This window comes from Tinamus guttatus, unplaced genomic scaffold, assembly GCF_059628265.1.
Source record: "Tinamus guttatus ecotype Peru unplaced genomic scaffold, ASM5962826v1 Tinamus_guttatus_pri_ptg000008l, whole genome shotgun sequence".
Taxonomy (NCBI): Eukaryota; Metazoa; Chordata; class Aves; order Tinamiformes; family Tinamidae; genus Tinamus; species Tinamus guttatus.
The window spans coordinates 5,783-18,023 of NW_028288542.1; the positions used below are offsets into that span (position 1 = coordinate 5,783).

The window sequence follows — 12,241 nt, forward strand, 5'->3', positions numbered from 1 at the left end:
TATTATTCACTGTTTATTATTTAGTTATTCACTGATAGAACTAGAGGAAATGGCCAGAAACTAAAGCATCAGAAGTTCCACAGGAACTTAAGGAAAAATTTTTTAACAGTGAGGGTGACAGAGCACTGGAACAGGCTGCCCAAAGAGGTTGTGGAGTCTCCTTCTCTGGAGATCTTCAAAACCCGCTTGGATGCCACCCTGTGCTACGTGCTCTAGGTGACCCTGCGTGTGCAGGGGAGTTGGACTCAATGACCTCTAGAGGTCCCTTCCACCCTTAAGCATTCTATGATTCTATGTTTGTTTGTTTTAAAGAAGTGTGTTACAGAGTGTGTTCATTTCATAGAAAAAACAGTTATTTTTGGAGGATGTTTCATAGAATGAAAAGCATGCAGTGAGACTCTGCCACTGTCTATTAAATAAATTCTCCTTGCATTTGCATCCACTTCTATTTCTGCAGTTAACATGTGAGCACAGCAGCATCAAACAATAGAGAGAAAAGAACAGACAGATGAGTGTCACTTCTTGTGGGTCTTCTGCTACTCTTGCAGCTACCTAAACAATATTGCCTCCCCAGTTCACTGTTTGATGCTGGTTTGGCAGCCCTTTGAGAGACAGATCATGTTCCTTCTTCAGTGTGCATGAGGGAATATGTGATTGAATTCAAGGCCCTGGAAATGTGGAGAAAATACAAGCACCAACTGTTGATGAATTTATTTTTAGACTGCATCTGAAATTTTACATTTTGAGACATCTGTTTTCCAAGCGCAAGCCTCAGCACTAGTATTCTGAAATAGATTTTGTACATGTTATTCATTGGTCATATTAGTAGACAGTCAGCACTATCTACTAGAGTATGGACAAGGATTCATGGACAATTAATTTGTGTTTGATTTTGAGTTCTGTGAAAAGAGAGAGCTTTTAAAAATTCCTGCAGGCTTTCACAGTAGGAGCTGATAAAATTTTATGGAATGCTCTGCTTTTATTTATGCTGAATATGATAGGAATCATTCTGTTCAGACGGGTAGAAATTAACTGAAGAATTTTGAATGAACCACTCATAAACATTTGCTGTGGTTATTTTACATGATAACATTTTACTCAGTGCAAACTGCTCCTTTGAAAGCACATAATCTATATATATGTTCATTTAAAAAATATAGTGCTAGAGCACATGCCCAGTAAATGGCAGCATTATTTTTTAAGTCTTATTGAATCTGAAGGTTTTGATCCCACATTTCCCAAATCCCTCATCCACTTATTTTGACAACAACAATGTCTCTCTATCCCTTCTGGTAAAAACTAACATCTGTGAATGCTAAATTCAGAGGCCTCCACTAACAAGCAAAAGGAGACAAATTCCGGCATAACATTTTTAACACTTCTCTAGAAAAGGATAAGTCTCAGGATTTCAGTCCCTTCTTCTGTGTTATTTATGTTTTATAACCCATCCATGTTAATTCAAAAAGCTTTGAATTAGGGACTTGAAATCCCAAAGCTGGTCCACTGCAGATGAGACCCGAGTCTGTTTCTCCCAGTCTCCTCCTGATCCGTAATTATGTGAAATTCCAGCTGTGATGACACAGGGGGGAGTGTACCACAGTGGGAGACAATATGTCTAATTTCCCAGGGAAAGTTATTTTTCAAAGTTTTTTTTTATTATTCTTTATACTCGAAGCAGTGTTCTAATAATACCATTCAAATAGCCTTTAGCTATGAAAATTGACATAAACATGTGGAATGCTACATTTTTAGTATAGATTTTCAGTTCAGTATAGTGACTTGCGTATATGTAAAGCTTTGCTTGATTTATATTTTCCACTGTTGACATCTGAAATTAATTTTAGGTTTTGGAGTGACCGCTGTCGTATATCAGGCTGTTGCAGCTTTACAGTCTTATATCACATGTTTCATGGCTAAAATTGATAGTACATCATTAGTAAACATGAGGCTTTGTCTCTTCTGAGACTGACTTCTTCCTCCCAGTGTCAAATCAAAGACTGCAACTATTAGTAAGCTGCACTATTCAGCAGCACTTAAAAGTTGTAGATGATGAGGCCAGCAACACCTCCTTTTTGACCTTAGATCCCAGTACAGTTGTAGATCAGAGTTAAGAATAAGCAGCAGATTCATATGCCTGCTTCTTTCTTTTTTTTCTGAGCACTGAGATTTTCTGGGACATACTGGGAATATTAGGTGGGTCACTGGTTCAAGAGTGTGAGCAGGGATTTGCTGAGAAAATACATCAATACACACTTTTAAAAAACTAACAGAACAGCAACAATGAAGAAATAATGAAGGGGGAGTAAAGGAATGTCATTCTAAACTAAATGATGGGCAGTTTCAAGATTATCTCATCCAGCAGATCTGAACACCTTCCAGTTTTAATGCGAGAGCCTTAGTCACTGTTCATGATCCTTTCATGCACTTACCCTTCTAACCTGTCTATAATAAAAGATCAGAAATCACTGAACTGGGTCAGTATTGTACACAAGCTGCTTCATAGTGAAACCTGTCCAGACCAGAGCAGAAGGAGCTGCTAAAAATGATCGCTGCACCCACCATAGTTGCAGTAAGAGAAGATAACATTCCCTCTACCTCTGAAATAATTTCGTATCTTCTGGCCAATATAGTGGGTAGACCTACATGGCAATTGTCGTAACAATTCTCAGGCATATCCACCTTTGTACTTTTCTTCCCATAACTTTAATGAACTGCAGTGATAAATATTAGACTTCGTGTATCACTGATGCCTAAATCCTTTAAAAGCTACTTAGTTGATGATAATCCTTGCAGAAATTGTTCTGCCTCTAGTTATTATACAAAAACTTCTGAATTTGAATGGTAAATCTGAGTGTCATTTTAATGCATGTGCCTCTTTAGATCCTTGCTGCGCTGCTTGTGTATAAATGATAAATTCAGAATATGGATCCTTTGTTTTACTCAGATTGGAGTTCGCTTGTGAAGTCTCATACAGACGCACTGCTACCTGAATGCTTTGTATATGTGATTCTCTTTTGTGGGATAACATCCCACTAACAGCTGTGAGACCACTGGAAAGCCACTGTCACATCCATAGCTCTTTCCTGAAACTGTTCTTCTCCTCTCCACAGCAGTTTCCCAAAGTACATGTCAGATAGATTTCAGTTATGCAGGTATTTTAATCTGTGGCTCAGAGGGACAAGATGTTCAAGCATTTCTTGAGTAGAGGGTTCTCAAGCATATGATGCGTTACATTTCAGGTATCTGCAATCTGCTGCAATTATTTTTCTTCTAATAAAAGTGCTGTACATAAATCTTGTCCACCTACCACACACACACACAAAAGTCACTTAAAGAAGCAAACAGGAACCCATTAAGCAGTGTGAAACCTGTGAATAGTCTATTGTCTTTACTACATATGCAGTGCTGACCTTACTGCCTTACACAAGCCTGGGAAAATAAATGCTGAGCCAAAGATCAGGATTCTTGTAGTTCTGACAGTAGGTCTCCTCCTTGTAAAAAACTTTCTTTTCTGCTCTGTGTTTAAGCAATCCACATTTAAATGATCCATCTAAAACTTTTGAGAATGTCAGATGCTTTCATTTTTCATGTATACAAGATAAACAGAATTATTCTAAATGTCTACACTCATATTGCTATGCGTACATTACCTTACATGATGGAGTCTTGAGCATATAAAAATCTTGGCAATAAAAAGCATCTGAGCATCTGATGCTTTCCTGATACCTGATCTCTATTGTTCACAGCACAGCAAAATATAGACTTTAACAAGAGTTCCTTTTTCATTGTGTTTATTATCAAAAGACAAGAAATGTATAGATTGCTGGAGCACTTGGAAACAAAGTGGCAGTATTGAATAGCGTGATCAGCCTGCCCTAAAAGCCCATTACCACAACCAAACAGCCATTAAGTATTTTTGCAGGGATCAGGAGAAAAAAAAGGTATTTTTAAGGGAACAGTATTGAGGAAGTAAATAAAGTAGTTGTGAACAGGAGTGTTAAAGAACGTCCTTCAAAGTTAGCAAGGCAGGAAGGAACAGGATTTTCAGATAAATAGGTGACGGAAGCTAGCTGACCTTTATGGGCTGCCGGATAGTCCTTCCCCTTAAGCTACTGTAAGGGACTGAGCCAACATAAAAATTCTTACTCATACAATTAAATTAAAGGAAAGCCTAAAGTGAATGAAAACAATGAAGAAAGGGAAATTTTCTTCCCCAGTCTCTAATGTTGAGATACAGTTGTATTTCTGAACTGGAAACTGAAACTGGGCTACACAGATAGCTATAAGTTTTTTGTTGTTGTTGTTGTCAAGCAATCACACTTTCTATAGAAAAGAGTTTTTAATGTCTACCTAAAACTTATAGAATTATTTTAATCCAAAATAGCGAACACACTTTCAATACTGTGGTTCATGCAAACAAGCAGCCTCTTGCTGAAAACCTTAAGCTGCGGATATTGATCAAAGATGAATATGCTGCTATTCGTGCTGCCATACAAACGTAACACAGCCGAAAACATCTGGTTTTAAAAGAGCTCTTTACCGAAGAAGAGTAGCCGTATCACAGCCAAAGAGCATGTAAAACACAATAACATTGATACAGCTTGAGAAACAGCAATTATTTTTTTAAACCACCATTACATTCTTTCAGGTTTTTACTAAAAGCAGGAGAAAAAAAAGAAAAAAGGGAGAAAGACTCGGTGTGACCCCAAACACCCCCTGCTGCCTCTGGCAGCCACTCTCACCCTGGCAGTTTGTGACCAGCTGCGACTGGATGCAACCAGCTGTGACTGGTCTATTTGTCTGCCTGTTTTTTGTTTCTGTGTTTAAGAGTAGACTTTGTATTAGAAAATGCCAATATATTACAAAAAGAGAAAAAAATTGCTTGATTACCTTTAAAAGAGTCTCCTTCTTAACCGAATCATATTTCTGGTTTGTGTTTTGTCACAGTGAAGTGTTAAGTTAGTGTTTGGCTTCTCAAAATTTCTAGTCTTCCACCTTGATTTTAAATTTAAACCTCAGCTTAGGATATTACAGCACCTCAGACATACTCTTTAAACAAGGAAGGAGTTTTCTGTGAACTTGTTACCAAATCTCCCTGTCTACTTTTTCCTCCTGACTTGCTTATTTTGTGTTTTGCAGCCAGTTTGAATGGGGTGACCATTTATATTGCAGGTAGTACTGAGGCATTCAACTGAACTGGAGACCGGGGTGTTTTATCTGCTTCACATCAGTCAAGAGAGTGATGTGAGCCAGATTTTCCAGCCTCCCAGACATCTTCCAAAGCCCTAAGGCACTAGCTTTGCTGTAGGGATCTTCTAATCATTGTGTTTTTGCTTTTAAAAATGAATAAAAGAACAGAAAGCTGAAGTTCTCTTGCTACAGCAGCAGGTGTGGGGAAAAAAAAAAAAAGAGAGAAGGACTGGAGAACAGGGACTGAAAGAAGATTTTGGTTGACCGAGTATATTCATGCTGATATTCTGTATTAGGATTTTCTTTGATGATCTAAAGCTTTACAACTACTATTACATTGTTCTCCTACAAATATCTTTTTACATTTCTCTCGCAGTAATCAGTGTCATCTTAGGGACGTGGTCAAAAAAACAAACAAACAAACAAACAAACAAAAAACTCTTGAATCTCCTTTCACAGCCAAAATCTGTTTAGTGAATTTGTAATTGCATAGTAAAAGCCTGTGGTTCTGCAGATAGTATTTATTAGGCTCACACAGAGCAAGGAGCTGACTCTTGCTAGCATCCTGGAGGCTAATGACACCAGCTTCAGGATTTCCTGCAGTATAAGTTAGTGCAGAGACTGAGGAATAAAATTTTGATTTCAGAAATGCTTGACTCAAGTCTACAGTGAAGTGCAGCGTAATGCTTTATGGGTATCTATTCATTATGCCTCTAGAAAATAAACATCTAGCTTCTTAAAAGTCTAAGGTTCGATATTATTTATAAATGCTGGTGATCAGAGAATCATCTGGTTAAATTCTAAATTTAATTAAAAATGGAAATGTTGCACTAAATTTAACCCATAGAAATCCTCTATAACTTAATTATTAAATAAGAAGATCATTGTCTAACTTCCGTAGTTGTAGGTGAATGGTAAATAACAGTCCTTCCCTTGTGATGCTAAATACTACAGTTTGTTCACAGACAGTGCATGGGTTAATATATGAACACTTTTGTGTATATCTGTTTGCAAAAAAAGTATTAAGTTATTAAAGGTTAGATATTCCAAACTGTTGTTGTCATACTGTATTCTCCCATTCTCTAGTCTTTAATAAAGTCATAATCATGAACCCAATAGGTTTGCACTCAATTCTCAAATGTCCTGAAACATAAAGCTAATGTGGCTTCTTTATAAAATCATAATTTTACTTAAGTCATCCTTCCCCTGCTGTGTGCTTTTACACCCACACCATTCCTTATTTCTAACCTGTTCTCTTTTAAAACAAAGACATTTTAGGATTTTGCTGTCAAGAATGTGTTGGGTACTTAATGAAAGTGCAAAGATTGGCTGTCACTTTTGAAATGAAAGCTTGTACTTTTGCTTCCTTTAGAGAATTTTATCAGTTTCTGTACAGTGCTGTGATCCACAGGGGTCAATATCAAAAACACTTGAGTTTCATCAGGATCTTTGTTTATAATATTGAAAACAATTATTCAGAGCATTCTTCTTTTCATTACACAAGGATATTTTTGCATAAAATCCTGCCATGAAGTTGCCATCTAATTTGACCAGAGAAGGGAAAATGTGGCCTACCTTCCCACATTTAACAGGTTGAAATGTAGACTATTAGTCCTATCAGCCTTTCCATAGCAAGCCGAGTAATCACTGTGACTGGATTATACCCTCCAGGTATAGAGGGAGTTAATGTTTAGTCCGCACTTGCACCTGCTGCTCATACCACTTAAACCACAGAGAACAACGATAACAGAGACCTTTATTCATATCTTAAAGTCTGAGCCACAACCTGTGATGTGCCTGTTTTCCATCCTGTTAATGCGAGTACCTGGTTTGGTGCAGGGAATATGCTTGACCTGCAGTGCTTGTGTGCTTACAGCTCGTGTAGAAGCAAGTTCCGGGACCCTATGCTGGCTCCTCTGGCTGGCTCTAATGGTTCCCCCTTTCAGTGTTCCAAAAATGTGCGATTTACTGTCTGTTGAATGGTGAACCCTGTGCTCAACCTGTGGAATGAATTAATGGAAATAAAGCTGGCACATTACTTGCCTTTTTCTGCAGGTGTTGTGGGGGCTATAAATGCAATAAAGGTAGACATTCTTTGGCAAGTTCAGTGAAAGGGTCATACGCTTTCATAGAATAAATTCATTTTGTTTGGCTCAGGAGATTTCTTAGAAGGCTTAGATTTCTTAGAAGGCTTTAACAGGACCCAGCTTTCAACATATGGGTAAAATTGGGAGAAAAGCTTTAGGGCTGAATGTAGGGTGTGTGTGTGTGTTACTCTTACAGTGATTTCTTTTTTTTTTTTCATTAACAGTATATCATTTTGATATGTTAAATGGCTCACAAATGCTGTATTCAACATTTCTACAATGTCAGTATTATATTAATTACAGCAAAGATGTTTCTGTACCAGTATAAAAACAATAATCTCAATCTTTCTTTCTTGTTCTACTTTTTTTTCCTTTTTTTCTTGCTGGTACTCAAGGGAGTAGCCTTGGAGAGCCGGAAGATGAAAGCTCCTATCCCACACTTGATTCTCTTGTATGCTACTCTAACTCAGAGCTTGAAGGTTGTGACCAAAAGGGGATCGGGTAAGTTAATCTTTTTCTGCAATTACGATTTCTTTTAAGTACATGGATTTTGCAAATATGCACTAAGGTGTTATTACACTGTTTTTGAAAGTGGCTAAAAGGGTTTCAAATTTTGCAGAAAAAAAGGTTAGTAACTTCTCTATGTTTTTAGATCAGGTTTTGTTGTGCGAACTTGACGGGAGAAAAAAATAGAAAATGATGAACATGTTAATAACGTAACATAACAAGATAAAACAAGATAACGTAAAGTCAAATCAATATAACAACGCATCTGTTAAAAAAACCCATATTTTATTCCAAGATATTCCCAAGAGTGTTTAATTTACTTAAAATGCTTTGATGAAGTCAGTTTGGTAATGTAAGCTACTGGATTTATGTGTGTATTTACATTGAAGAATCTTTCAGACATGTAGTTCAGGCAATTTTGGTTTAGACTACTGATTTTTATAATTCAAAGAATAGATCGAGCACATTAAATTTATTAACCATGAAAAGTGAACAGCAATACATATTTTCTGAAAGGGCGACCTCATACATGGATGAGGAGATTAATGCACAAAAGAAAACATGGGTCATTTTTCAGAAACCTAGCAGAGGGTGAAATGTTTACCAAACAGCTCTCATGCAGATACTATAGATGAGTTATTTTTGTATGCAAATAAAGGGAACATCAATAATGAGACAATTGTGTGTTTTCACCTCACTTTTAGTTTGTCATCCTGAAATTCTAATTTTCCCCTCTTTTATCTTTTATTGAATAATGAAAAATTTATAGGATGTTACTTCTGCAAAGTCCTGTCTAACCATGTGGTACTAAGGAACACTAAATCCTGAATGGAAGACTTGAACCTTTGTGGATAGATTGCTACTTAGTAACTAGGTTTGTTGTTGTTGTTTTCCTTTTGTTTTTGGAGTGTTTTAGGTAGCTTTTATTATAACGTCTTCTAAAAGTCTGTCCCTGAATTCTTGTATTTTTGTCTGTTTCTGACTGAAATTGGTTGCTAGTTGTCCTAATGTGATGCATGAAGATAGAGATCTTTTTATATTTTGGGTAATGGCTTAAATTATATGCTGCACTTTCAGTAGTTTATATTTGTAACAATATTATCAAACTGATTATGCCTTCAATATTTCAGTGATTGGAAATGTAGAATAAGGGAAGCCAAATAAGGTAAATAAGGAGTGCAACTATAGTATTTAAGTACTCCTCAACCAAGATTTGAGATCAGAATGTATTCCAATATACTCAGTATATACAAAGCGAAGGAATTAGTGATGGGTTGAGGTGTCTGTAGCATGATCCAGAAGACTCTGTTTTCTTGTGGAGCTAACTTATTCTGGGTGTAATGGTAGGTATCATTTGAAAGAGTTTGAATGTAGTATTTTGGTTACAGTACAACTTTGCTCCAGGGAGCTTTGGGTTGAGGTCACTTAATGGTAATACATGATTTTCATAAAAAGTAGCTTTTACAATAACATTCGTTTTTAAGGGACTAATAAATAGCCAGTCATCAGGTACTTGTCTCTTGAATGTGATGATAAGAAGAACTTGAGTTGACTTTGTGTTTTGTCTCATTGTTTTTGCCTGCATCCTCTTTCCATGATGAATCAATGCAAGGAAAAGTAGTAAATACATGTTTTAATTCCTGTTCTGGAATGGAAGAATGACTGCTGGCCAGCCAAATAAAAGAATACCCAGCATTCTTTGTAAGACATAGTGCACATATTCACATCCTGATGAAGGGAAAACTCTAATAGAAAGTGTTGAATTGCACCCCACTTGTAAGATGGAGTTTTTTATGTTCTCACATGGGACCTGCTTAAAAGTATATAGTTTCCATTTCCTGAATTGCCAAAAAGACCCTTACAGTACCTCATTACGATAGTGTCTCTGGAAAATTTCTATTTTAAAAGGCATTTTTGCAATAATACACATACAGGGGAAAAACCTGTGATTTACTGAAATTATCAGATCCTGCCATTGCTCATGTTGTTTGGTGCTCTTCGGCTTGAGGAACTACCATAGAAAAAGGAAGAACTGTGCTGTTTAGAAGGCTTATTTTTAAGTCCTAAAATGTATATGGAAAGAAAATCTCATTTATTTTAGTGGAACTTTTACCTGCATAAATGTTGACTTAATTGGGCTATGAAAGTAAGTTTCTTAAATACAGTGCATCTCATAGTTGGAAATGACATCAGGGAAAAAAAAACAACTTGGAAAATGGAACTACGGTGCCACATGGGCGTGTTAAGAGAGGCAGAGGCTGAAGAGGGCATCATCTGTCTTAGCTGTATGTCTTTGAGTCCTATTGTACCATCTGGAAATTCAGCTGGTAATACTTCGCATGTGGATTCAAATTCATTAATATGTCTCTGGGAGTCTCTTCTTGTTCTAGAAGGCTAAAGTATATTTCAATTTATTGTCAAAGGTGAATGCAGATTTGTATCTTTTATTTATTTCTTTTACAAAAAACTCAGTAAGAGAAAAAAATTGTAACATAGGTTTTTTTGGAATGAAAGCCAGAAAGCAGGACTATACCTCAGGTATTCAGTAGTTTCGTGTAAATCTAGATTTGAAAGTTATACATTAAGGGTAAAGCTAATCTGAAACAGGATGCAAATGTTGTTTTTAATTGGAAAAATACACACTTTAAGATAAAAAAAGTTGCATGCCTTTATAGGAAAAATGAAGCATTTCATAATAACTGCACATAAATATGTGCATTTAAAAGCTATAAACCTGTCCCTATCCCTTCCTTTGGCACTTCATCTATATTAACCAAAGGAGAAAAATAAGTAATGCTTTTATTCCTTAATGTGAAATCTAATTTATTTGAGTGAAGTATTCTGAAATTTTATAATTATAGTTTTAAATGATTTTGGTATTCTATCTCATCTCATAATCATGATAATTAAAGATTTTCTAAAAAATGAGTGCTTCTGTAAGCTTCCATTTTCACCTGTGAACTTATTTCTTCAGAGTAAAATACAGAATAATTATAAGCATGGAGTAGTAGCAGTCACTTTTGGGAAAGGTGTTGCTGTTATGTAGTTTCTTCTCTTTTACAAACTAAAGGTATGTGAGTGGAGGAGTTTTTGTGTTAGTGTGCTAAATATTTGTCCTAACTGTGGTTTGTTCCTTCTAGTTCATATTCACTGAGACCGTTTCTAAATACTGAATCTGAAAGCATAAAACTTGTGTTCGTTATATATTTCAGTCCAAGTTTCAGTATTAAGCAGAGACCTATCCTTGAAAAGATATCTTGTCCGCAGTGCCAATGGATTTTTCCTGCTAGAGTAGTTCAGCACTCCTCATTGTAAGGTTTTTATCACCTGTGCTAAGAATTTAATGATTAATATGAGTCTCTCCATCCAGTAGAAGTATGTTTTCAAGCACTTCTCTGATCTATTAAGTACAGGAAAACCTACCTTTAGAAAGTCAGTGAGGGTTCACAGCATGTCACAAATGTGGAACAATTTGCAGATTCAGAATCCCTTTTTATTTCTAAAAATGGTTGATGATACTGACTGACTGTAAACTTTCCAGGATTTAAGTTTTATCAAATAATTATATATATGTGTTTAAAGATGAGGATCAGCATGTTGTTCTTGACTTTGCAGGTGTTGACTGAAAGGCAGGTTAAAAGGGTTAGGTTACTGTATTCCATTAAATATCAGATCATGAGAGCTGTTATTATACAAAGCACTTAAATGACATTATTTAAAGGCAATTCTTGAATCCTTCATAAACAGAAGTTATAAAGCTGTTTTACAATTGTGTTGTATTTATCAGTTAATGTAATCATATAGTGTATGTATGACAGTGTTAATCAAACAATTAGTACATTAGCAAGAAAATATGCTCTTAAGTTAGTTAGCTCATAGTGATGTGACATTTGTTTCACATTTTATCTTTATTCAGTTTATATTTCACAGAATGCATACCTTTTTTTTTTCTAGCTAATATTTTCAGTTGTTTCTGTAATATGGTGAATGGTTTAAAGTGACTCGTGAAATAGAAAATAAATATTTTATGCTATAACACTAACTTTTATATTTTACATAAAAATTGCCGGGTAAGCAACCTCAATAATAGTTCCATTAATAAAAAAAAGACTGGAGAAACATGTTCCTATATGTGAAAAGTAAATTAGATTTGAGCATGCCTAAACTTTTCTTGTCACTTATAGCTAAATGCAGAGCTCCCACAAATTTTAATGTCTTCTCAAGTGAGGATGAAAAGAGCCTTGTTATTCTAAACTCTAACTTCAGGGTAAATATAGTGTTTGTTGATCAAGGTATTTTAAGTATACAGTGAAGTCCTCGTGAGCTTCAGGAGAGGTTTCAGAGCCTGAAACAGTAACTTCAAAGATGTATTTTCAGTTAGCACACGCTGAATATCAGATGCGATATGCTAAATGGGAAACTTGACGCTTACACTACTTCTTGACTTTCGTAGATGC

The 12,241-nt window shown here is 35.9% G+C and overlaps 1 protein-coding gene across 1 annotated transcript in view; it reads left to right on the plus strand.

Moving 5' to 3' along the window:
- The first annotated feature begins 7,600 nt into the window (after positions 1–7,600).
- Positions 7,601–12,241, plus strand: part of IL1RAPL1 (interleukin 1 receptor accessory protein like 1) — a 613,365-nt gene continuing 608,724 nt past the window's right edge. Inside the window, exon 1 of the mRNA XM_088521756.1 lies at positions 7,601–7,778. Within this exon, the coding sequence (XP_088377882.1) occupies positions 7,697–7,778 (82 nt within the window). The 5' untranslated portion in view covers positions 7,601–7,696. The remainder of the gene's footprint in view (positions 7,779–12,241) is intronic.